The sequence below is a fragment of the Eubalaena glacialis genome, chromosome 4 (genome assembly GCF_028564815.1).
Source record: "Eubalaena glacialis isolate mEubGla1 chromosome 4, mEubGla1.1.hap2.+ XY, whole genome shotgun sequence".
Lineage (NCBI taxonomy): Eukaryota > Metazoa > Chordata > Mammalia > Artiodactyla > Balaenidae > Eubalaena > Eubalaena glacialis.
Window position 1 is genome coordinate 157,695,551 of NC_083719.1, and position 26,598 is coordinate 157,722,148.

The 26,598-nt window shown below is 56.1% G+C and overlaps 1 protein-coding gene across 1 annotated transcript in view; it reads left to right on the forward strand.

Moving 5' to 3' along the window:
* The first annotated feature begins 411 nt into the window (after positions 1-411).
* The window catches only part of UNC5A (unc-5 netrin receptor A), a 61,685-nt gene continuing 35,498 nt past the window's right edge, over positions 412-26,598 (forward strand). Inside the window, exon 1 of the mRNA XM_061188506.1 lies at positions 412-481. Within this exon, the coding sequence (XP_061044489.1) occupies positions 412-481 (70 nt within the window). The remainder of the gene's footprint in view (positions 482-26,598) is intronic.

Below are 26,598 nucleotides of genomic sequence, written 5' to 3' on the forward strand. Positions count from 1 at the left end.
CCTGGAGGGATCCCCGGAGCTGGAGGGTGGCCCGCTTGCGCGGCGCGGCGTGGCGGGGCCCCTCCTTCCTTCCCCCGCCCCGCCCTGCTGCCGCCCCGCTCCGGTGCTCCAGTCCGGATTTTGCGGCGCCCGCCGGCCGGCTCCCCGGCTGCGGGCTCCGCGCGGCGGCTGGCTCGGTGCGCGGCGGGGCTGGCGCTGCGCTCCGCCCCGGCTGCATTGCTGCGCTCCCGGTGCCCAGGGGAGCCACGCGCCGCGTGCGCCCCGCAGCCGGCCGCCCGGAGGCAGCGCAGACCGCTGGCATGGGCCCCGGGGGTGCCCGGGGCTGGGGCTCTGGGCTGAGGCGCTGAAAGGCGCCCTCTCGTCCGCGGGGCCCCGCGCCCGGCCCGCCCACCCGCCTGCCCGCCCGTGGCCATGGCCGTCCGGTCCGGCCTGTGGCCAGCGTTCCTGGGCATAGTCCTCGCCGCCTGGCTCCGCGGCTCGGGTGAGTCACGCGCGCGCTCTGGGGAGGCTTGCGGGGGACCGTGCGCGCGAACGCTCGCTGCTCTGGGGGTCCCTGACCCGCGCTGCCTGACCGGGTCGGGAGCCCCCTGGGGCCAAACTTTGCGAGGCGGGACGCGGGGGCCGCCTCTTGCTCCTGCGCAGCTTCCCCGCGCGCTTGCCCGGAAGCCTGGGTTCTGCCAAGTACAGGAGCAGCTGTCAGCGCGTGGGGCTGGCGAGTGTAGACGCCCCACGCCTGCAGGCGGGGGAAGTTTGCTGGTTGCCCGACCCCAGAGCAGGGTCGGGGGTTTAGATCAACGCCCCGGGGAGTCTGACTTTGCCGGTTAGCAGATTAGAGGGTTTTGACCACATCCCAAGTACCCAGGAAATTGAGGAATGGGGTTAAGATACCTCTTCCCGGCAGCATCTGCCCCAAACAGCTACTCAATTCCCAGCTTGGCACCTGGCCTCTGCCCACGTCCGGAACACAGTGTCCTCCTCTGTCCTCGCCACACACGCTCGCACACGCACACACCCAGGCGTGGAGGCGCATACACTAGCCCCCCAGCTCCTGTAGCCGGCACAATCAGAGCGCCAGGGGCCTTGGCCCGCGCTGTGGCTCTTGGCCTTCCTGGTGTGTGGGGGCCAGAGGTGTCTGCTGTGGATCTACTACCGCGTCCTCCCCTCCCTTTTTCTGAACAACACTCTCCCTCCCTTCGTGTCCCTTTGGCCACACTCTCCTGCCCCATAACTCAGCCTTCAGCCCACCTCCTGGGGGTGGGGGGAGTCCCCCTGCATCCTTTGTTTGCTCTCCCTGAGCTTCCACCTAGGCTGAGTTTTGGGGGGGCCTCCTGGTCTGTGCCCGACCCCCATGCACTTAGCAGAGCTGAGTGTCTATGTGTATGGCGGGGGGCGGGGGAGGGTGTCATTCGTGTGATCAAGGGGGCATGGAGTTTGCCCTAGCAATTCTTGATTCTTGCTCCCCTGAGACCCTGGGGGGTGCCGCTGAGCCTGGCCAGGCCATTGTTAATCCCAGGTGTGTCAGAAGGGAGCATTGGGTTTCCTGAGATGGGAAGCCAGACTGACTGGAGATGAATGAGTGAAAGCTCAGAAACCAGCCTGATGATTGAGGCTGATGGCTGTTTCTGCATAGTGCATCCTGCATCCACCACTGCCTGGCCACCCTCTGCATCCTGCCCCCCTCAGTTCTCCCTCCACCTCATCCCATCCACTCTCTCTCCCTTTCCATCACCCCATCATCCCCCCACCAAACCCTCACTTTACCAAACCCCTCTGCCCCATGACCTCCCCTCCTCATCCGGACTGAGCTGGGAGGCTGCACTGCCACTGGGTGCGTCTTCATATTGCACACGTGTGTGTGTTAGGAGTGTGTGCATCGCTTTAGGGGTATGGGTTGCACCACTGACCGTGGTGAGCTGGGAGTGTTCAAGCTTCACACACAAGGGAGGTGTTGCTAGATACCCAGTAGAGGCCAGGACACGTTTACTGAGTCAGATGCATGCGAGAGGGCTGTGTGGTCATATCTGCATGTTGCCCATGTGAGCACGTGTGAGGGCCATGGGTTGCCATGTGTGCCCTGGCGATGACGGGGGTTGGCAGTGTGTGCAGCCTTGGTATGCGTGTGGCCAGATGAGCGTGTGTGACGGTAGGCCTACCGCACGTGTGTGACGGTTGTGAGCAGTGGCACAGGTGAGGGTGTGTAGATGAGACGGTGATGGGTACTGGTGAGTCAGGGTGCCACAGCCCCGGGGGTGCTGCGTGGATTCCTTGGGAGGCTGTAGAGTGGGGGAACCGCATCCCTGGGTCTCGAGGCACCTTTTGGGGCCTCGTGCAAGGTTGCCCAGGGAGCTGGCCGGTGGGCACCCGTGCCACGGGGCTGCCCTGGAGCAGAGCCTGCCTCTGGGCATCAACTCTCAGGCCCATGTGAGGGGCTGCTGAAGGGCATGGGGCCCTTCTTGTCATCTGGGGCCCCTTACTGCTGGCCCCCACAGGCTCCGGGCACATGTGCCCAGCAGGCTGGCCCTGTGCTGACCCCGGCTCCTCCCACACCGCCCATTTAGCTCCTTGGCAACAGCAACCAGTGAAATGTGTCTGTGAGTGGCTGAGGGAGGGACGGCTGGCGAGGCGGCAGGGGGCGCCGGGGGCCAGCACTTCTGAAGCCTCCTGCTCTCCAGGCCAAGTGCCCACCCTCTGTCTCCTGATATCACACAAAAGCCTGTCCCTTCAGCACACTTACCTGGGTGGGCCCTCTCTGTGCCCGCGCACACAGGGACCCACGTGTCTCACAGGCTTTTCCCATTCATACCCAGTCACACAGCTGGCACCTGCCTCCCCGCCCCTGTGAGCTGCACACACCTGTGTTTCCCTGTCTCAGATCTCTGCGCTCCTGAGGGGGCGGGGCCCACGGGGAGCTGGATCTCCTGGAAGGTGGGGCTGAGGGGCATCACTGAGTCGTGGCATTGCCCATCCTGACCCCAACTGTCTGTGCTGGTGGCCGCCTCCTCAGGCCCCTCCCCCACCTTCAGGGCTGATTCTGGACCCCTCTTTCCACCCCTGACCCCCAGGCTGGAGCAGTTGGTTGCTGGGAGGGTGTCTTAATTCTTCAAGGCTAAGAGATACACTGCTCTCACTCACCTTGCCTTGGGATGGGGGTCTGCTCTTTGGGGTCCCCCCAGGCACCCCAGAAGAGGGCTGGCCCTCTGGCCCGCCTGCCTCTCCTTGCCTGTGCTGGGAGGGGCTTCCCTTAGGAGCCTGGGATTGGCATTGATCCAGGTACCAGACCCCCCCCAGCCAAGAGGCACTGCCTGGCCTGGTTCCTGGTTCCTGAGCAGCCAACTTTGGCCTCAGCCAGGGGCCAGGACCCCCTGTCTTATATCCCTTACTCCTTCCTCGTGCTGCTCTGGGCCCCAGAGCTGCAGACTCAAGCCATGAAGTCTCAGAGGCAGAAGCTGCCCTCAGCCAGGGCTGGAGGACTTTTCCAGGTAAAGGCCCCAATGCTGGGCTTGGGTGCCACACATGTATACACACACACACACACACACAGGCGTGCACACGTGCTCACGTGCGCACTGTCTCATGAACGTACCCAGACCTGCTCATTCCAGGCCAACCCTCTCTTGCAGTCCCCTCCTCCCAGGGGCCCTGCCGTCCCCCCTCCCCCTTTTCCCCCAGCCTGGGGCTGGAAACCTTAGAGTCTCTCTTGGCTCTAATCTTCTCCTTCACGCTTCATGTCTAATCTGTCACCAAGTCCTCCAGCTCAGCCCTACTTGTGACTTTGCTCATGTCCCACTCCTCCTTTGTCCCCTTCTCCCCCAGCCCTTTCTTCCTCACCTTTCTCACCTGGACCAGTGCAGTGGCCACCCGCCACTCATCCCCCTCCTGTGCCTCCTCCACTTAGACTAATGCCCCTGGTACCCAGGCTAGAACGCACTAGAAAGCCTTCTGTGGCGCCCCAGTGCCAGCAGGTAAAATCTGAACCCTGAGTCCAGAAGCCCTTAGGGAAACACCTGCATCACCACACATCCCTGGGCTGATGTGTTGGCAGGTTGGGCATCCTCCCTGGCTCTGACTGCCGGTGGGCTGGGCATCCACACCCCGAGACAAGCTCTTGCTTCCACACACTGTACTTCCCTTGCTTTGCAGAACCTGGTGCCCCCCAGCCAGCCAGCCACGCTCCCCATCCTATACCCCAACATCCTCAGCTCTGTCCAGATCCAGTCCAAGCCCCCCTGCTGCCTCCAGTCCCCACTGTTCTGCTTATCTCAGCACCCAGCTTCAATCCAGCCCCCTCCAAGAGGCCTCCCCAGCTCCTCCTAAGACCCATGCAGGGGCCACGGCACACTGATGAGCTCTGAGTGGGCTACAGGACAGAGGTACTGATTCTTCAGCCCTGGGGAGGCACGTGGGGCCTGGGGCAGCTGCCAGAGGCATCTGGCCCAAGCCACCTCCTCATTCACGGCAGTGCTTCCCACAAATATTGCCACTGTCTACGGCACTGCGACCCGGTTCTCAGCCCCCAGCGTGCTCCATGTCACAGCCAGTCAAGTGCTTATTTTTTCTCTTTATTTCGGGTTCTCTGGCTAGGCAGGGAGGGCTGCTGCGGCTGGGGAGGGGGAGAGAAGTTTGCTCTGTCCCCTCCGCAGCCCTCCTCATCCCTCCTCATCCTTGTGCCTGTACACAGACTGCCCTGCTCCAGGGAGGCTGGAGATGGCTCCTGTCCAGGGCGGGGACCAGCTAGCTGATGCCCCACACACAGATGGCAAACCAGCTCACGGGAGCCTGTGGGTCTGTGAGTCCCTCACACAGTTTTGCCCATGTATGTGGAATAGGAACCTCTCTGCCCACCCCCAGCCCTCCCAGGCATAGATGTTCCCAGGTGGGTGTCTTCTCATGCAAATAATGTCATTCTGGCCCCCAGACCTGCAGACCGAAGCCCCTGGAAGGTAGGGCTGAGGGGCACCCAGCTGTGGCATTACCCATCCTGACCCTGACAGTCTGTGTGGCCCTTCCTCGGGCCCCACCCCCATCCTCAGGGCCAGAGTTGACACCAAGACCGGCGGCTCTGTGGGCACCTACGCAGGGCTCCTAGCTCCTGAGGCTCAGCCCCAGCGGAGCCCAGCCCCTGGGCCCCGACCATCCTCACCACCCAGATGGACGCCCAGCTTCCTGCAGTCAATTCTGCTGGCTCAGCCCTCCGTTCCTCTTGTCTGCTCCCATGAGAGTGGCATTGAAGTGTCCTCCTGCCTTCTGGGGAACCTTGGCCTCCTCCTCCTGTCAGGTCTAGTAGAAAGTGCAGGGCTTAAGAGGCAGACAGGCCCGGTTTCAGTCTAAGCCACCTGACGTAGGATGAGTAACTTTTACTCCCCAGCCTGTTTCCACCTTTGTAGAATGGGGTCACGTCTGCTTCCTGAGGTTATAGTTACGAGTTGATGGGCAACATGAGCACCCAGGGTGGACCCCGACATGGAGCAGGCACGCGTTTGCCTCCTTCCTCCATTTTCCCTGGCTCTTGAAGGGACATGAGTTAGGACAGGGTGGGGTCTTAAGATGCATCAGGCCCCAAGCTCATATATAGGAGAGAAGATGGTCTCTGTATAAGCTGCTTCACCTCTTGTTGCTCCAGCCCCGGGCAGGAGCCCTCAGGAGGAATCATTGCTTCTAATTGGAAGAAGCCCCCTACTCACCCCCCATCTGTACACACATCACCCCCTGCAGGGCCTGATTCAGACACCGGTTGCTGCAGTGTGCAAAGAGCTTTGTTTGGGGGTTCTGTGAACATGATGATTTGGGCTCAGCTTGTCCTGGAACTGTGTGCTGATGATCAGCTCTCACACACAGAACATGGCAGCAAAGCAGGGGTAGGGGCCCTGGATGGAATCAATTCTGGTTCGGGCTCTGCTGTTTGATTGCTGTGTGATCTTGGACAAATCACTTAACCTCTCTGGGCTGTTTTCCTCTTTGTATACTAAAGGGTTGGGCTTGATGACTACTGGAGGCTGTGCCCAGAGAGACTGCCTTGTGAGCCTGGGGTAGACTGTGCACTCAGCAGCAGGTTCCCCCAGGAACTGTTCACACCTGCCCAGCACCTGCCAAAGCCACCAACCACACTGGCAGCAGCTGCCTGTGTTGCCTTGGAGCTATGTGGCTGTTGCAGCAGGGCCGAAGGTGACTGTGAGACAGAGGTGGGAGTTGTGAGTCCCAGAGCCCAGGCAAGGAAGCAGGGTCATGCTTTAGCTGGTGAACTCCCCCAGTGGCAAAAACAGGCCTTCTCCGGACCCCCAGAAGGTCAGAGTGCCAGTGCCTAAGGCCCACCCTCTTCCCAGGGACTGATGTCAGATGCCGCAGGCAGTCTTTGGTCCCCTGGGAGCCAGAACCCCAGGCACGTGGAGGTGGTAGGATGGTTGAGTTGGCAGGCTCTGGGGTCAGGGTTTGGACCAGGGCTCCGACTAGGGTGAGGCAAGGGAGGGGCCTAGGGCGCAAACTTTAAGTCTGCTAGTACAGGGTCAGCCCCTGAGAGTGAGTGCCTCCTTACATTTTGTACCCTTGGCACCCCCTGCCTCACCCTCGTCCTGGCTGTGGATCCAGCTCCTCCCTGTACTTCTTTATTTCCTTGTCTCTAAAATAGTCATAAGAGGACCTAACTCACAGTGTTGATGTGTGGATTAGGCAGACTGATGGCATGTCAATCTTGGCACACAGTAGGCACTCAATAAATGTTAGCAATTGCTGGTGAGGGATATGGCAGAGGGCACTGTTCCATCCTCTCCTATGGGGAGTGGGGGAGTCCTTGGTGCCCTCTTTGTGGGAGAGGGTGCAGCCAGGGGTCCAGGCAAAAGGGCAGAGGCCTGAGGGGAGGTCTCCATTTGGGGATGGAGGACAGGCCTTGTGTCTTTTCTCTGCCCGCTTTGACACCCAGGGGCAGGGCATATAGAAGTCCCCTGCCCCTCTTGCTCTCCAGGTGTGGTTGTTGGCTGCGCCATCCCAGCCCTGTTTGAGATGGAGACAGGGAGATTCATAGCCATCAGGAGAGGCCTAAGTGGCAGCTGCTCCCCAGAGTAGGCCACAAAGGGCAAATTTTAGGTCCCGCTTAGATGGGGGAGGGGACCCTGAACTCCCCACCTATGAGTGGGCCATGGTGAGAGCACCAAGGGCCAATGCCCTGATGGGTGAGTCCCCCAGATTCAGGCCCCTCCCCACGCCTGGGTGTCAGAGCTGTGTCCCTCTAGAAGGCTCAGGGTCACCTTGAGCTCCAGGCAAATACATGGCTGAGGTTTGGGGAGGGGGAGTCAGTCTAGATTGATCCTTGGAGAGGGAGCTCTGGTTCCTGTATCCCACCTCTGCAGTATACCTCCCCAGCCAGGGTGGCAGGTGGGACTCCCCGTGCCCCACCCCAGCGTGTCCAGCTCAGAGCCTGCAGGGAGGTACACCCCGATTTAGACCCTACCCCCTCCTTATTGGAGCAGAGACCAGATGGAGTTGAGGGGCTTCTGCCTTTTCCCGTATCTGCATCTTTCCAGCCCTTCTCGCCCCCCCCAACAAAAAAAGAAAAAAAAAAAAAGGATGCCAGCCACTGGCAGGTAGGAGTGATTCCTTATGGTCCCGGCGTGACAGGCGTGACCGGAGCCTTCCCCTCTCCCCAGAACATCCCCACCACGTTGTCCGGGTAGCTTGGCGGGTGGGGGTCGCGGGCTAGAGGCAAGCCTCCTGCGGGCGAGCTGCAGAGCACGTGAGCAGCCGTGGGGCGGCAGGTGCCCGAGCCCATGGGAGCCCGAGCCCAGGGGATTAGCAATTAGCCGCTGCGCCCGCCCGCCGGGGCTCTAGGGAGGGGCGCGCCCCGGGGCCGTCCAAGGAGAAGGGGCGCTGCGCGTCCTGGCCCGCGCCCCCGCCCACGCCCACGCCCCCGCCCCCGCCCGGCGCCGGGTAATGAGCGCGCAGTAAACTCGGAGGCCGCGCGGAAGAGGGGCAGGATCCCTCCGCCCGCCAGCCCGCCCGCGGCCGCCCGCGGCCGCCCGCTGGATTAGCGGCTCTTTGTTCGGGGCCTGTTAACAAGTTGCTGGCTGAGCGCTCGGCTGCCGCGGGGGGAGCAGGCGTCCAGCCTCCGGGCACGGCGGCTCGGCGGCCTCCGCCGCTCTTCGGTTCCCGCGCCCGCCCGGCTGCAGCCCCCACTGGCGCCGCCTTCCCTCAGACCCCGGAGACGTGGCTGGGCGGTGGGCCCCTCTGGCGGTCTGGTGTGTGTAGCGGTTCCAACTCCCAGGCTGAGCTCGCGGCGGAAAGGAGGAGATTTCTGGGGCACCTTCTGTAGGCTTCCAGTGCGCCGCTGTGGTCCGTCCCATTTTACAGATATGGGAGGGCATGGCTTCCCGAGGTCCCGCATGGGCATTGTAAGCAAGCCTGGGGTTCCAACCCAGGTCTTTGACATCCAAACTCATTCTCCTCTGCTAAGAGGATTGAAGCCTGCGGCGGGGAAAGGAGGAGGCTTCGGTGGCTGAAACTGTTGTACCTTATATTCTTAATTACCTTGGTGATGGTAGGAACCGTGGCCGGTGCTGGGCGCTACCTGCATCATCTGATCAGAACCTCAGGACAACCCAGGAGGTAGGTGAGGTTAGTCCCATTTATTAGATGAGGACACTGAGGCTCAGAGAAGTGGCAGAGCTGGGACCTTGTTACTGCTCAGCCTCACCTCCCCCACCCACACCAGCGGGGAGCAGAACCAAGCCCCATGTGTCCATTTACTGTCAGGACCTTGTCTGGTGTCCCATGGACTTGAAAGCCCACTGGAGAGAGTCAGGGGACCTTGCTCCTCGGCGTGATCTTGGGCTAATCCCCTCATCTCCCAGAGCCCATTTCCCTCCTGTATCCTGCCTCTTCACACCACCCCGCCACCAGGGTGCAGGTACTTTCTAATCCTGGGCTGGGATGTCCAGGCCACAGGATTTTGATTATAAAACCCCCGGGGGTCTGCTTTCCAACTTTTCCAGGGCCACACATCTTCAGGTGGCTCGGGCTGTTCAGAGCAACTTTCTTATGGGAGGTGGAATCTTTCCCAGTAAGCTCCCCCAGATAGTTCTTGGCTTTTCCTTCTGGGGCCACATAAGGGTAGCTTTTCTCTTTTCAGTTATTTAAGACAGGGCCCTATCTGCCCTTTGCCAGGCCAGGCACCTCCCATCCACTCAGGTGTTCCTCATGTAGCAGGTTCCAAGCCCCCTTCTCTATCCCCAACATCTTTGTTAGCTGCCTCTGGATGTCAGTCCCAGGAGGGCATCCCACTGTGACACAGTGCCCTGGTGTGGACTAGCATAGGATACTAAGTGTGTCTGTTGCAAATATTGGAAAACCCAACCCAAACTGGCTTAAGCAAAAAAAAAAAAAAAGAAGGAGATTTATTGCCATGTGTAACTGAAAGGCCAGGGGTAGCTCTGGCTTCAGGCATGGTTGGATCCAGGGAGAACAGTGTGACCAGGATACATCCCTCATCTCTGCTCTGGCAGGGGATGGGGGGTGTTGGTGCCACTTTCCAACAGCCTTTCCCCTCACAATACCAAGGTAGCTGCCAGAGTTACTAGGGCTACATCCTTGCAGGCCCAATCCAGGGGGAAAGAGAGAATCTCTCTTCCCTTAGCCATCCAAAAAATGTCCTGGTCTTTCCTCATTGATCCAATTCAAGTGCTGTCTGAGCCAGTCCCCACAGCCAGGGGTTATGGTTGTACAGGTTAGCTGGGCCCAAGCCACCTATGTCACTGTCCTGTTACCCAGGCTGTTTGCCACCACTTACAGCTTTCTTGTTCATGGAGAAGGGATGGGCACATGATCCTCAGATTTAACCAGTATGTCATCAGTACATTTTACCCAAGTATTTAATAAAAATGCTGACTAGCACCAAGGACACAGCCTGAGGCTGAAAGGTAAAGACCCACGTCTGGATCAACATTAGCCAATTGATGTTGAAAACATCAATGCTGGCCAGACGTCCTTGGTGGTGCAGTGGTTAAGAATCCGCCTGCCAATACAGGGGACACAGGTTCGAGCCCTGGTCCGGGAAGATCCCACATGCTGTGGAACAACTAAGCCCATGCGCTACAACTACTGAGCCTGCGCTCTAGAGCCCACGAGCCACAATACTGAGCCCGAGGAGTGCCACAACTACTGAAGCCCGCGCGCCTAGAGCCGAGCTCCGCAACAAGAGAAGCCACCGCAATGAGAAGCCCGTGCACCACAACGAAGAGCAGCCCCCGCTCGCCGCAACCAGAGAAAGCCCATGCGCAGCAGTGAAGACCCAATGCAGCCAAAAAGAAAAAAAAAAAGAAAACAATGCTGGCCATTCAGAAGGTTTTGCCTTCCCTTAAATGTGCTGTCACCTGGTTCGTATATCTTCATTTGCTGATCTTGAGATATTAAATCCAGACACACCGTTTCCAGTCCGTTTCCAGTCCGGCCCTGACCTATCAGAACAGTAACCTTATGATAAGGGAAGCTGGTCTGGTGTGACAGGTCCTTGGGGGTCCCAGCATGTCTCTCGGTGTCCCTGCTCCCCTTGGTCATCTGCAGCTGACTGAGAAGCACTACCATAATCGTTCCTGGGGTCTGCATCGGGTTCACCAGGTTGTGGTTTTTCCAGTGGACATTTGTTGGGCTTTGTATCTGTCCAGCTTCCATTCCCAGTCCCATCAGAACTCCCTGACTTCTCCCCTGGTATAGCCTTAGTCAGTGTTCGACAGGCCCCTTCATCTTGGCAGCAGGGCCCAAGTGTGACAGGTTAGTAATTTCCCTATCCTGGTTCCTTTCCTGCTTCAGAGCTTGCTTTTTAAGCCTCTTTTCCCTTCTCTCAGCAACCCAATTTCTCGCCAGTACTTCCCCCTTTTTGCTTAAATGTGTGAGAATCATTTTCTGTTGCTTGCACTCAAAGAACTTAACTGATGCATTCACCAAATACAACTTTCTTCCTTTTTTGAAAATTAGGCCACAGCTCACACATCTCCTGCCCCAAGACTGCTCCCCCTCCTTTCTCAGAGGTCAGCAGCAGGGTTCAGCAGGTCCCTGTGCAAGGACCTGAGGTGTAATTTATTAGGACCAAGAGACCTGAACTCATTCGCAACAAACACTCGGCCTGTCCTGATCTCGCCTGGCCTTCAGTGCTTTCTTACTAGTGTTTGTCCTGCCTCTCCACTTCAATATTCTCAGGTGTAAAATGGTGGGGTGGGGAGGCCAGCTTTCCAGTACCTGCCCTCCCCCCAACCAGTCAGAAGGCCCACCCTTTCCTGGTCCTCCTCCTCCAAGCCCCTCCTGCCCCATGTTACTTTGGCATTTCCCACAAGCTTCAGCTGGACCTGAGCTTACCCTTCCCTGCATGGTTCTCCAGTCCATGCCTCTCATCGGTGGCTTTGTCCTTGGTTTGGGGCCATCTTTCCACGTTGGGCATGTCTGGTTAGAATATGAGCCTACCTAGATGTCTTGCAGCTGCCCTGACAATTTTTTTTTTTTTTAATGATGAATTTTACTGTATGTAACTTATATATCCATAAACCTGACTTTTTTTTTTTTAATTGAAACACCTGATCCTTGGGTCATTTGCATTCTTAATTAATTAATTAATTTATTTTTGGCTGTGTTGGGTCTTCGTTTCTGTGCGAGGGCTTTCTCTAGTTGCGGCAAGTGGGAGCCACTCTTCATCGCGGTGCACGGGCCTCTCACTATCGCGGCCTCTCTTGTTGCGGAGCACAGGCTCCAGACGCGCAGGCTCAGTAGTTGTGGCTCACGGGCCCAGTTGCTCCGCGGCATGTGGGATTTTCCCAGACCAGGGCTCGAACCCGTGTCCCCTGCATTGGCAGGCGGATTCTCAACCACTGCGCCACCAGGGAAGCCCTGCCCTGACAATTTTTGAGAGTCCTTTTTCCTCCAGATCTTTTGGGATCACACAGCCAGAGGTCCATCTTTGAGACCCACCCGATCCTCTCAAGACCCCTTTCTTTTAAGACTCCTGGCTCCATTGGGGAGCTTGTCTTTAGTGTGAGTTGCCTGAAGCCTGGCACCCATAGGCTAGGACGCCCTTCTGAGGGTGGTCAGCATCCCCTCCCCAGCAGTGATGTGCTGGTAAATGTTTAACAGTTGGCTCTCTGGGAGAGCTGCAGGACAGATTTGCCGATTTCCATGGTGTAAATACTCCCACGATGGCCTATTTCAAGCTACCAGTGTGATGTTGACCAGCTTGCAAAATTCCAGAAATTTTAACAACAGGCTCTCCTAAGCCAGGATGAGCTGGCTGCAGCACATCGCTGTTCCCTGGTCACCCCAGCCCTCTGAAGAAGTGGTCACAGGAAGTGAGTGACAAAGTCTCCTTAGGCCTCTCCCTGCAGGACCCACTGACCTCCCCAGCTCTTTGGTGAGCTATGGGGTGGGGAGTCAGGCACTAGAGGATTGTGGTTAAGAGTCGGGGCCCTGGAACAGTTAGAATCCTAAGCTGGGTGACCTAAGACAGGTGATTTCAGCTCTCTGTGCCTTGATTTCCTCATCCAGAAAATCTGGATAATGAAAGGCTCCTACCTCGTAAGATTGTGAGGATTAAATGAGTTACTCTGTGTGGAACACTTAGCCCAATGCCAAACCCAGGGTGAACGCTCCATAAATGGGACTGCTGCAGATGCTGTGTGGACAGCAGTGGGGATGCTCACGCTTGGCCTCCCTCTGTGACACCCCCTGAAGTGGTGGGGGGAGCAGGGTTCTTGGTTGACAGCACTGGCAGAGAGCATCAAGGCAGGACCCTGCAGATCTAGAATCTTGGGAAGGTGCTCATGCTGGGGTGATGAGCATTCATGAGAGGGCTTGAGAAGGAAGGTTGATGTAGTGAAAGATGACTCATCCAGAGGACTTGACCAGGTATGACTCCTGACAGCCTGGAAGCTGGGGTGGGTTCCCAGGACATGCAGAGTAGAGAGGTGACAGGGGTCACAGCAACATTCAAGAGCCCAGACAGGCCAGGCAAGGACAATCCATCTGCTGACCTGCAGACTGGATCGTGGCTTCAGGGCTGGTCCCTGGCCACCGCTCTTCTTCTACTCCCAACTCTGGGTGTCCCAAGGCCAGAGGAGGAGAGGGACTCTGCCTAGGACCTTAGCATGTGGTGGCATTGGCCAGACAGTGAAGGGAAGGGGAAGAGCACACAGGCATTCCCTGGTGACAGCGTGTGTACAGGGGAGCTGGGAGGCACAGCCCGGCTGAAGCAGACAGTGCCTGTGGGGGACCAGTGAGCGACAGCGCTGGCTACATCGTTGAGCTGGGGAGTGACAGGCAGTGAGTGGTATTTAAGGAAGATTAATCTGGCAGCGCGTGGAGGATGGATGAGCGCAGGGAGAGGCTGGAGGCAAGGAGAGCAGCCAGGAGGCTGCAGCGGTCATCCAGGCAAGAAATGACGAGGCCTCCCTTCTCAGGGAGCAGGCAGCGGGGATGGAGTCAGAGAGATGGATGTGGGAGACATTTGAAGGGAGGAGCCTCTGGATGTTGCATGTGGGGGGCGAGGGATGGGAAAGAGGCAAACATGATTCAGAGCTTTCAAGCCTGGGGAAGTGATGTCAGAAACAGAAAATGGACGGGGAGCCTCAGCGGGGAAGAAGCTTAAAGAGCAACAGGGCTCCAAGAGCTGTGCGCTTCACCCAGGGAGCTTCACCCTGCCAGGTCCTACCTAGAGTGTGGACATCAGTCAGGCACTTCGGCCACAAGTAGCAGAAACTGGCTCTGGTCAAGTGAAGCCAAGGGAATGTAACAAGGGTGGTCAGGTTCAGTGGGTAACCAAGGGACAGGCAAAGTCATGTCCTAGGAGAGACGTTCTCAAAAGGTCAGTGTGACGATGGGGCTGTCCTATGTAATTCAAGGCACCGAAGGCAGGAGGGGAAAGTGGATTTGCTTTGTTCTGTGTAGCCTTAGAGGATAGGGTCAGGACCAGCAGGTCAGAGACACCGGAGGCTGAGAAAGACCTTCCTAACAAGCAGTGACACCGGTGGCCTTGGCAGGCAGGGAGCTCCCCGTCTGTGGGGCTATTGAAACAGACCCTGTCAGGACCTGTCAGGGAGACTGTGGACTGGTGGCAGGTGGCCTTGGTGAGGCTCCATGATAAAGGGGAAAGGATGGAGCTTTGGAAATGACTTCGGCTCCACTCTCAGCCCCACTCTTACTGGTTGGCCTTGAGAAGTTTCTTACCCATTGGGAACTGGGCTCTCTGGAGGGCTCCCATCTCGTGGGATTATGTAGTTTCTTTAGTGCTTGTTGCTTTGACTACTCAACACACGTTCTCACCAGCACAGCACTCTTCCTTAGGTGACGTCCTCTCCAATACCATGTGGTCAATCATGGGGCCCCATCCTGCCCCTAGAAAACACCTGACCAGGCTGGCAAATCCTAGTGGAGATCTTAGGCACAGTGATTGGTCCAGGGTGGCCACGTGACCTGGGCTGAGCCAATCAGGATCCTTCCCATGGCTTTTACCACCTGGAGGTGGAGGAGTTGCCCTCTCTGCCCCTGGGGTTGGCAGCTATGAAGATGCAGGCAGAGATGTTGGGCCAGTGGCAGCCATTTCCCCCTTGTATGGAGAGAGCCTGGCTGCAGAGGGGAGTGAGGCCAACACACAGAGACAAGCAGAAGGGGGAGATGTCTGGTGGCCCCGAGGCCCTGGAGACTCAGGAGCCCGCAGCTTTTCTCTCAATCCTGTGGGCTGTCCCCTAGCCTTCCTGGCACTTGAGCCAAGAACATCCCGCTTTAGGCTTATGCCAGTTTGGTTGGATTTCAGTGCCCTGCACCTGAACGGGGCCTGGCGCAGGATCTCAGGAGGAAGATATGACGATATGGGTAAAGCACCCACCCAGAGGTGGCTGGGTGGCAGTGTGCAGGGCATGCAACCCCCAGGTGGCAGACAGAACATTCTAGACAATAGAGAGTTCAGGTAAAAGTCCAGATTTGGGGCTTCCCTTGAAAAGTTAGATCTGGGCACTGAGAGCCTGTTTTCCTGGGCAGGTAGGGGCTGGGACCTGGCTGCCACCTTGGCAAGCGTACACCCGTCTCCCATACACCCCCACTGCCCAGGCACACTGAGGCTGCATTCTAACCCCAGCACAACACTGAGAACTTGTATGGAAGCCTTTTCTCCCCTCCCTTCCGGCTCTAGAGACTGCATTTGGGGCCTTAGATTTCACCTGTTCAGTTGAGGTGGCAACAGCTAGTCAGGTGGAAAGTCTGAAAGCTTACTGGAAACCTGGGACTGGCACTTTGAGGGGCAGGGAGGGCGGGAAGTAGAGATGAGAGGCCCAGTCAGAAGGAGCTGGTCATGGGCACTGTGAGCTCAAGTCCCGTTTTAAGGGGTGACTGGGGGATGGCTGCGGCCGGGATGGAAAAGGAGGATTTGGGGAGTGATTCCGAGGAAGCCAGAAGGAGGCCAAAGAGAGAGCATGGGAGCCTGGGGAGGAGTTTAAAGTTTTGAGAAGGACAGGGAGGCAGCCACAGGAGGGCTGCAGGGAAAGGCCCCGCCGACGAGGCCTGGAGGGTGCACGTGCTGGGACGGGACCAGGAATTGCCACCTGAGAGCCTGTGCTCGGCAGCATGAAACCAGTCTTAGAGATCGGGGATGAAGCGAGTGGGCAGGGCGTAGGGGCCACTCGGAATTTGAAGTGCTGTGAGGGAAGGATATTAGAGCCAGAAAGGGATCCTTGAGGGCTTCAGAGCAGAAGCCCGCACAAAGGGAGCAGGGGCAGGACAGGTGTGATTGCTTGGTGCTTGCAAAGCCCTTGCACACAGCTCTCTGCAGGCAGCCTCAGAGGGGAAGTGACTTCCCGAGTCAAACGGCGGCCACTGCAGGCCAGGTCCCAGGCCCAGCCCCTCTGAGCACAGGTCTGTGCAAGGGGGTGGGGCAGAAGGCCCAGGGCCCCAGTGAGCTTTTGAGGGAAGCCAAAAGGATGGACTGGGGGAGAAAGCCGAGTGAAGATGGGGACACATCAGTCATTAAATAAGCGTTGATGAGGACCTGCTGTGTGCCCGGCCCTGCATTAGGCACTGCGGATACACAGTGAGCAAGGCCAGCACCGTCCCCACCCTTGAGGAACTCACATTCTGGTGGGGGGAGATGACCGTGAACAAGCAGACAGATTCAGATAATGAGGAATGCTCTTCAGGACTTGGAAGGCAGGCAGAGAGGGACGCGTGACCTGTGACCCCGGGTGAGCAGATGCAGGCGTGTTGGCTGGCACGTTAGCCTGGATGGTCAGGCCTCTCTGAGGAGGTGCCATGTGAGCTGAGACCCGAATGACAGGAAGGAGCCAGCTGTGGGGGCAGCGGCCTGGGGGTGGGAAGGAGCATGGTTCGTGGAGGTCCACCGTGGTCTGGGCGCAGGGAAGTGTAGAGTTGGGTGGAGAGAAAGCGTGATTTGTCTCTGTGTTCATGTATGCTATGTGCCCCTCAGCTTCCTGAAAGGCACAGTCAGAGGAGCTGAGTGATTAGAAGTCCCTCTGAAGGCAGATCCGATAGGATTCACAGGGGTGAGGAAGGTGGCTCAGAGGTGTGGGTACTGCGCAAGAGAGCCCAGGCCTGGGGTGGTTGCATGTCACCCTGGACTGGGGGTCAGGAGCCCTGGGTCCCAGGCCTGCACTGAGTTCAGAGGGTGGCCCCAGACCAGACACACTCCTCTGCCTCATTTGAGAAATGGAGAGGATGACCAGGGCCTGGGCTGTCATGGCGCTGGTCCTGAGGCCTTAGAATGGAAAGGGACGGGCTAAGGGCGGGGAGAAGGGAGGGTGTGGGGAGAAACCAAGACAGGCCCCTTCAGCACCAGCCTGCAGTCTCAGTGCCTGTTGTCCCCACCTCCTCCTCCCAGTATCAGGTATGACCCTGTAAAATGAGCTAGGGGAGTCCAATGCAGCTGAGATTCACACCCTTCTCAAGTATGTTATTATATATATAATTGAGGTGAAATTCATATACCCTAAAATTAACCATGTTAAAGTGCACAATTTAGTGGCATTTAGTACGTTCACAATGTTGTGCAACCATCACCTCTATCTAGTTCCAAAGCACTTTCATCAGCCCCAAAGGAGACCCCATTAGCTGTCACTCCCCAATCCCCCCCATCTCCCCAGCCCCTGGCAAACACCAGCCTGCTTTCTGTCGCTACGGATTTGTCTATTCTGGGTATTTCATGTGAATGGAATCATACAGTGTGTGACCTTTAGCGTCTGGCTTCTCTGACTTAGCATGTTTTCGAGGTCCATCCATGTTGTAGCACATATCAGTGCTTCGTTCCTTTTTATGGCCAAGTAATGTTCTGTTGTATGGGTAGACCACATTTGGTTTATCTGTTATCATTGGTTGATGGACAATTGGTTGTTTCCAGTGTTGGGGCTATTGTAAATAATGCTGCTCTGAACATTTGTGTGCAAGTGTTTGTTACCCAGGAGTGGAATTGCTGGGTGATATGGTAATTCTAGGTCTAATTTCTTGAGAAATCACCAGACTGTTTTCCTCGGCAACTGCACCATTTTATGTTCCCACCAGCAATGTGTGAGGGTTCCAGTTTTCCACATCCTCATGCTTATTTTTGAAATCATTAAATTCTTGCAAAAATTGTTTTTTTCCTCTGTTGGTGCTCCAGCTTTGCTAGTGCCTGAGTTCATGTGGAGGCCACCACTAGGCCAGCCAGCCCTGCCTGGTGTGGGTTACATGGCCCAGGATTGGCATCAAAGGGCAGGTTGGGGGCACAGGGGCAGCTGGGGGCACGTGGCCCTGCAGTGGGTCAGGCTGGCTGTCAGGAAAGGTCAGGCCTCTTTCTGCCCTCTGGAACTCTGTTTCCCTCAACCCCTCCCTTCTTCCTCCGCACACGCCCCCAGGCAGGAACTGCCCTCGCCGCCCCTCTGCTCCGTTTTGTGTGTGTGTCTCGTCACCAGGATAAATGTAGCTACAAACAATGCGGCGGGCTGGGTGCTAATTTGTCAGACGCAATGCGCGGCTGTGATTCCGAATACATTAACATTTTCACATGAAATCATTTCAATTTTTAGTGATTAAGAAGTATTTGTTTTAAAGCATCAGGATGATTTACTGCAGGCCTAGGGGGCTGTGGAGGGGGTGGAGGAGCCCCCAGGTGTGATGTCATTTGTAGGTACCAGCATGAGCAGAGATCACAGCAGTCACCATCCCTCACGCACCCGTGCCCACCTCGGGCTTCCTGGGTATGAGGCTGGAGGTGGCAAAGAGTGGGCAAGTCTCAGGGCCAAGAGGTGGAGACTCCCCCCTAACCTCAAGTAGCAGCCTGTCACTCTGTCTTAGCTTCTTTGTGGCACTTATCAGCATCAGAGATGACCTTCTTTATTGACTTGTGTACTTATTTTCTACTTCCCTCCACATTAGGACATAAGGTTCTTGAGGGGCTGTGGCCTGCTCACTGCTCACTGCTCACTGTGTCCCCTGAGCCTAGAACAATACCTGGCAGTAAGTAGAAGCTCAGGATTTGTTGGCTAGATGGGCAGACAGGCGGGAGAGTGGATAGATGGGTAGCTGGATGGATGAGTGGGTAAATGGGTGGGTGGACGGGTAGGTGGGTGTGTGGATGGATGGGAGTGGGGAGGATAGATGATTGTTCAGGGGGCACAGAAGACCCCTCGCTGTACCGTGAATCCTGTTATCCTTGAGTCAAGCTCTCTCTGGGACTTGAGGGGCACCAGCCCTCTCAGGCAAGCCACCTCTGCTGTACCAGGCTTCCAGGCACCTGGGAAGTACAAGTTCATTAGCACTAGGGCTGGTACTCACAAGCCTCCGACCCCCGCACTCTTCCTCATCACTCCCACTCTTTAGAGCCTATCCGTGCCTGCCTGTCCGAGTGGATGGGAGCCATTGAGGGTTCCCTAGGGCGCTGGACAGACCAGCTCCTCCAGGACCCAGCCGCTGCCAGCCTTCTTAGCCAGGGACCCTCTCCTTCCTTCCCGGGGGCTCCCAAGCAGGGTGGCCCTCTCCAGGACAGCTGAGGTCTGGGCATGAAGGACGGGCGTGCAGGGGACACGTATGATGTGCACTGGCATGTGTGTGTGACAGGACGTGCTCAGAGCTTGGCCAATTGGAAATCAGGCTCCTTCAGGCCTCGCTCCGTGGGGGTCACACAGGAGGCCCTGCGTCACCCTCTGCGCCTCCCAAACTTCTGTGGCCCTGCACCCCACCCCGCACCCCAAGATCAGACCCCTCCCCCACCTACCCCAGCGAAAGGAAAATAAAGCTTTTATCGTTCAGCAGAAGCAACATCAGAAAACAATTATTGTTTTAATTACCTGCTGTCGCCGTACAAGACAGGGAGGTTGTAAAGTGCGATAAAATCTTTCATGTTAATGGACTGCCAGCTTGGGCCAGGGTGCGATTTATGGGACTGCAGCTGGCAACTCCAATCAGCTGGTATGGAGCCCCCTGGGCCCCTCTCCTCGTCCCTGGGGCCAGGTCTCCAATGCCAGGGGGCATTGTCCATCACCTTCTACTGTGACACAGCAGGGGTCCTTGCCTCAGAGCCCAGGAGTGCTCAAGACAGCACATACCAAGGAGTGTCCTAGAGGCTGCATCCCCTGCAGGGTGAAACTTGGATCAGCCCCTCTTTCCACTCCACAGAAGCCATGCCGGTGTTGGGCTGGGGCTGGCACGTGGGTGGGCCTGTCTCTCTAAATAAGCCCTCTCCCCACGACCCTGCTCTGCTGTGGCCCCCCCATCCTCCAGCCACACAGGATCAGCACCCTGGCTGCCATCTTGGACTTCTGCACTTCCCAGAGCCAGCCCTCCCCACAAGCCCTGTAACCTCGCACCTGTCTCCTCCTCCTCTGCCCCCCAATACCTCTCAGAGCCTGAATGCCACCTCCTGGCAGATGTCCTCACCTGTCCTGCCCTCAACCAACCCAACCCCACTGCTGTGCCTGCATCTTCCCAAAGCCCATCATGGCACACACCCGCTCAGGAACCAGCCTGTTTTGTGCTAAGCTCTTTCACACATTATCTCATTGAAGCTTCACAACAGAGCTTTGAGGAGGTGCTGTCATCATGCTCCCCATTTTACAGACATGGAAACCAAGGCATGGAAAAGTCAAGCGTTCGGCTGGCAGTCTGATTTCAGAGGGCTGGTCTGAAGACTACATGAAGTAACAGCTGTGAAATGTTTGGAACAGTGCCAGGAATAGAGTTCATGCCCCAAACATTTTAGCTCTAATAATAATTCTTGTTATTGCTGTTCAACCTGGAGCAAATCACTTCGCTGCTTTAGTTACATCTCACTTTCCTCATCTGTACAATGGGGACAGCCATCGCCTATCCTATAGCATGAGAGGATCAAATAAGCCACGTGCGCGGCTCAGGGCAGGGTGCATGGTGAGAGCTTGGACCCGTTAGCTGCAGTCCTTGCTGTTTCCATGGTAATAGTGGTGGAAGTTAAGGCTGTGAAGAGAAGTTGAGTCCACATTATGCAAGGCCCTTAATGCCACATCAAGGAGTTTCAAGCCATTCCAGAGATAGTGGGGAAGCTGCTGAAGATTTTAAATCCAGAAAGCCATGTGATCAGATCTGGGTTTTAGAAGGATCATGGTGGCCCAGTGGCAGATCGATGGGTGAGGGAGCAAAGCTCAGTACCAAAATGATCCAGATGAGGGCTGACGAGGCCTGCACCCCAACTGTGCAGAGACAGTTCCAGCCGTGGTGAAGGTGAACAGGCAGGGCTTGTCATGACTTGGACAGAGGAGGAGTGAGAGGAGCGTCAAGGGTCTGCACAGGGCTGGCCTCTGTGGAGACTCATGCTTTTTTAGATCTTCCCTGCCTGGTGCCAAGCACGGGGCCAGCACAAGTGGTGGCTGCTCCTGCCTCCAGGACATGGGTAATTGGCTAAAGCCCAGGGAGCAGTGGAAACATCTGGGGCTGGGGCCACGTCTGAGTAGGGAGGAGCCCAACTTGAGAGAATCTTCAGGCCATTGCCAGGGACTTGGGTGGGGCTTCTCTGAGTGACCTCAGGGGCCTGGCTTTGTCTCTGGGTGGGCTCAGGTGCAGGCTGTGAGTCTGCCCTGGGTGGATTTGCTCATTCATTCATTCACTCACCCACTCATTTGTTCATTTCTCAACTCATGTCTTCAACAAATAATTGTTGAGCACCATCTCTACTGGGGGGTGGGGACGGGTCTGAGCTGGACCCTGAGTATGCCAGGGAGTAGTACGGAGCGGTACACACACGCTCCCAGAGCTGATGTTCTAGTGGAGGAGACGGGCAACGAGCCAGTGAACAAATGAAGAAATGAAATAATTGCATGTTGTCGGGAGTGCAGAGGAGAACAAAGAAGGAGATGAGATGGGTCCCCCTTCCTCCCTCCTCCTCTCGGGCCCTGTCCTATCTGCCTATGAGAAGTGCCCACAGCTCCCCAGCCCTGCCAAGATACATCGTTGGCATTAGCAGCCTGGCCTGCCCTATTCGTCTCCCTGTCTTCCCTGGATTACTTCCCCCATTTTGGCCATCACTTCAGAACTCTAATATATTCCCCAGGGCCCAGGAGGGGCCATTCATTTAAAGATCTTTCTATGGAGTCTTCTCCTCTGAGGACCCTGAGGGGAAGAAAAATGCCAGGAGAGGACGAAAAAGAGAACAAGGGAGATCTGATTTCAGAACTCCCAAGCAGCAGAACAGATGCAGAAGGGAGCAGGGCCCTGCTTGCTCAGAGAACTATCTATCCCGCGGTGTAAGTGCCTCCTACCCTCCCTCTCACCCTCTGCCTGCGGCCCTGCAGGAGTCTGAGCTCTGCCACCCTGCCTTCCCGGGGAGAAGCTGTCCCCAGGTGCTGGGAGATGGTTCCCTAATGACAATTCAATTTGCCGGTGTCTCTCCCTCGTCTCTGCCAGTTCTCTGAGGAGCCACATGAGCGCTGTGAGGGCTCCGGTGCGGGCCAGCCTTGCTGTGCTCCATTCCTGTAGCTGAGCCAGAGTGGCTGGCAGGCTGGGCCCACCCTCTGCCAGGTGGCAGCCCCAAGACAGAAAGGAGTGTGAGAGGTCGATGGCAGTGCTCTGGGCCCTGGTTGGTGCTCATATGACTGTCTAGGCTGGAAGTCATCACCCGTTTGGGATTTCGGGCGGCAGCTGCTTCTCATGAAAACATTGGGTAGTTCCAGGTCCCCGCCTGGCACTGTGGGCAACCCCTGCACTCAGCAGGCAGCATGGCCAGGGAGAGAGGTGGTCTCAGGGTGGCTTGGTGGTGTGGCGGATGTTCTCATGCATCACATGAGCCTGGGAATGGGGCCTCTGGTCAGGGACTGGCTTGTACACCTGGAGGTAGACATCAGTATTGATGTGACCCAGGAAGTATGTGCTCGTGGGTGAAGGTGACCTCACTGCATGCTTGGAAAGCAGGGATGACTGCCCCACAAGGCCAGCCCCTGGGAGCTTAGGGCCACCTGCTCTTCTAAATGTGAACAGAGGCTGCCTGCCTGGTCTGATGTGTGCTCAGTGTATGAGACTCACATGAATGCTCCCAGGTGGAGGCAGCTGGGCGCCCTGCCCATGGCTGAGAGAGGTCCTCATCCAGGATTCTCTAACCACCCTGGTCCAAATTTCAGGAAATTCCCTGATCCCCTCCCAACAGTTCCAGATGCTCCAGAGCCTCTGATCCATTTCTCTCATGTGCTGGCATTTCCCTGCCTGGCTCCATCCCCTTCCCTCCTGTCAAACATATGAAATCACTGGATTCCTCAAAGAACAGCGCCAAGTTCCTCCTCAACGTGCAGGTGTGTGAGTGAGTGTGGAGGGAAGTGTGGCAGGGGTGGGGGGTAGACAGACACTTGTGTGCCTGAGCATGGGCATAGAGGCACCAGCACCAATATAAATACGTGCCTTGATAAAGGGTGTATGTCTCTGTGTGTGTGTGTGTGTGTGTGTGTGTGTGTGTCCTCTGGGTGTATCCTAAGTGTTCTGGGGTGTGGGTTCCATGTATAAGTATGTCTTAGAAATGGATTCATCTGGAATTTGTAGCAACTGTTTTATCATTGATAAGGAGCTGACAAAGAAAGGAAACAAAAGGTCTGAATGAATAAACAGTCTTCTGGGTAGAGAAGTGTAAGATGTGAGCTCGGCCAAGAATTGGAGCTTATCTTTTTTATTTTTTATTTTTTAACATTTAAATAAAAGATCTAGAAGAGAATGTGTATAGTGAAATCACCAAGTTTGCATTTAAATCTAAACTCTCCTGGGTGGTAGTAAAATGCCAGGCTGGTGAGGGATAAGCTTTAGGAAACTCTTTATCTTGACAGGCAATGGGCTGGGCAGAGAATGGCCAGCAAGTTTCAGTTCGGGGGAAGTGATGTGCATGGTGTCTCGGGGAGGGTGTTTGGAGCTTCTTTCCTAAAGAGGGACCCAGAAGGGCAATCGAAGGCTGGGCATGGTTGGGAAGGGAGTTTGAAGTGAGCCAAAAATATTCTCCTCCCAACACACGAGTGAGGTATACCTGCATCCAACACTCTGGCATGCTTGTGGTCATGTCTCCTTAGGGGAGCACCAGCCCAAGACTGGGGAAACCTGAGTTTTATTACAGACTCACATGATCTGGGTAATTCATTTCCCTTCCTTGACCCTCAGTTTGTACATCTGTGAAATGGAGGTAATGATCCCTGGGGACCTGCTTCACAGAGAGGCAGAGACTGAGATCTCACTCAGATGACAATGTGTAGGTAACTGTAAAGTTCAGTGCAGCTGTGAGTGGATGTTATCTAGAGAGTTGTGATGAGAAGGAAACTGTCATATAAAGTCATTCTAGCCCACCTGGGACAACTTCACTGTACAGAGAGAGGCTAAGAGGGAATATGGTAGAAATCTATAAAATCAGAAAAGGCATAGAGAAGGGAACACGGCTCCTTCACTAAATCCCAGCCTGACAGAATGAACCCCTCCCCACTCCTGGCCACCACCAAAACTCAGGAGAGGGAAGTTTAAAACCAATAACCAGAAATCCTGCTGCACTCAGCAGGGAATAAACTTTGAAAATCATTTCCCCTAGAGGTGATACAGGCTGGAATTGCTTCCAGAAAGGTTTAGATAAGTTCATGGATATCAGAATCAGAGTGGTTCTTGGACAGAATTAGCGTGTTAGGAGGCCTCTGCCCTGTGGGGATGATGTCAGAGAGGAAGTCCCCAGCAGAGCCAAACGCCTGGGCCAGACCTAACAGCGCTGTCCCTGCGTGTGTGTGTGTGTGTGTGTGAGTCTGTGTTTAGGACTAGCTTGTTCCTATCTGATGGGGATAGCTCCCCTCTCACCAGTCCACCTCCCTTTACTTCCTCCCCAGTCCATCACTCTCATTGCTGCTCCCACATCCCCCTTAAACTCCATTCCATGAGTTCCCTAGCCCAACTCCCAGAATTTCACTCTCAGTGCTAACCTTTGTCTGCAGCTTGTCCCTGCCATCTCACCTCTCATCACAGAGCAGCCACCACCCCCCCCACCCCCCCGTGTACTGTCTTCTAGCACAGGCGCCTTGCCTGGCAGTGTGCATGAGCTGGTGAGGACCGGAATCTCCTGCCAGGCCCTCCAGTTAATGCTGTTGGCATGCAGCTTCTCTCTCCGGCTGCTTGCCCAGAGTCCATCTCTGCCTGGCTGCCTCTCCCAGGGTCCGCAGCAGAGGCTGGCTGAATAGAGGCTGATGTTCAAGCCCTTCAGGGACCCACAACCCTGGAGAGCTTGGGCACGTTAGGATGAACTGATATCCGCACTGGGGAAAGGGTCACCATCAGGAAACAGGCTTGCTTGGGTCTGTGCCAGTTTATCTGTCTTGTGCAGAAGATCTTGGGGGACTGGGATTAGCAGGGGAGGCAAGGTTATGGAGTCTGCTTGCCCACCGTGATTCCTAAGATGCTTTGAGACCTTTCCAGGTCACCACGGATGGGCCGTGTAGCTAGCTGTGAGCTCTGTTTTAGCACCACGGATAGCGGTCTTGGGCGCCACAGGGATTTCAGCACCATGGACAGCCCAACGCGGTGCCTTGGAGCTGAGCCTCTCCGACCTCTGCTACCTACCTCCGCCACCATCTCCAGAGAAATCATTTATCCATTCGCCAAGATTATTGGGCACCTACCTATGGTGTGCCAGTCACTGTTTTAGATGCTGGCAGCACTTTATGGAATGAAGCGAACACTTGCCCTGTGGAGCTTCCATTCTCCCAGGTGTGGACAGACTCCCACCCCATAGGCTTCCACTGACATTCCCAGAGCTTGTTCCAGGCAAAGTGGCCATGGAGGGTGAACAGATTATGCCTTCCTGCAAACCTGATTCTGCAGCTTAACTCTGGTGGAAGGGAGCTGGAGAGGTAGGAAATAGGGATTGGTGAGGCCAGTTCAGAGGGTATTTTAGGATTCTAGGAACCCAGTGTGATCCACTCATGCCCCATGAGTCCCCGGTGCCTATGGAAATAAATAGCAGTTCCCCAACCTGTCATTCAAGACCTTGGTAAAATGTTCCTGATCCATATTGCCAGTTCTATCTTCTTACTCTCTTCTTCTGCTTCCTACACTCTAGCCAAACTGGATTCTCAAAGAATCTTTTGGTTGCAATATGACAGAAAACTCAACTCAAACAGACCTAAACAGTAAGTGGATGTTATTGACTCTTGTAACTGGAAAGCCCAAAGGTATGGCTGACCTCGGGCAAGGTTTGATCCACTGGCTCAAGCAATGTCACTCTGGAACTACTCTCTCCGTTTCTCTGCTCTGCCTTCTCTGGTGTCAGCTACATCCTCTGCCTCCTCAGGGCTGCCCCCAGCGACTCCGTAGCCTCCCTGTCTTGGTAACAGAATGACTGCAGCAGCCTAGTCCCTACATCCTTGCCCCACACCACTTAGGGGAGCAAATGTCTCCAAGGACCTCATTGACTGGCTCCCATGCCTCTCCCAAACCATTCCTCACAGCCAGGGCAGGAAAGACAATTGGTTTATGCCAATCAGGGCCCACTTCTGGAGCTGGGAAGTGGGGTGGGGGTCATTTCCACCCAAACCACATGACTGAATATGGAACAGCAGGGGATCCCCAAAGAAATGGAGCTGCTATTGGGGAAATGGGAAAGATGGAGGCTGGAAGGGCAGTTAACAGGTGTCCAGTTATTGAGTGTGCTGGTTTTTTTTCTGATTCTGTGATTTTTCACCTGTTTAATCCACCTACTGATACCCTGTGCCACCTTCAAGGCTCTTCTCAAGGGCTCCTGCCTTCCCGACACCACTCCTGTCTCTGACTCTTATGATCCCTCCCAGCATTGTGCTTACTTCTCCCTTCTATCTGCTCACCATTCCCTGATCCGCAGGCAGTGAGGGGAGTGGACGTGCATCCCAGGGCACGTGTGCTGGAGCTGGGTGATGGATGGCGGCTGTCACATTGGCTCAGTGGGGTGAGATAACAGCACCGCTGAGCCACAGACAGGCCAGGAGAGCTGGTTGGCTGGGCAGCCTGGGCTGTCCCTGGTGCCCAGGTCCACACAGCCTGGGCTGTCCCCTGTCGTCACCCCCAGTGAAAGCTTGGACTTGCCCGATCTGTGGGTAGAGTCTTAGCCACTGAAGCTGCCTTGGCAGGGCCAGTCCAAATGTGACAAGAAGGCAGAAG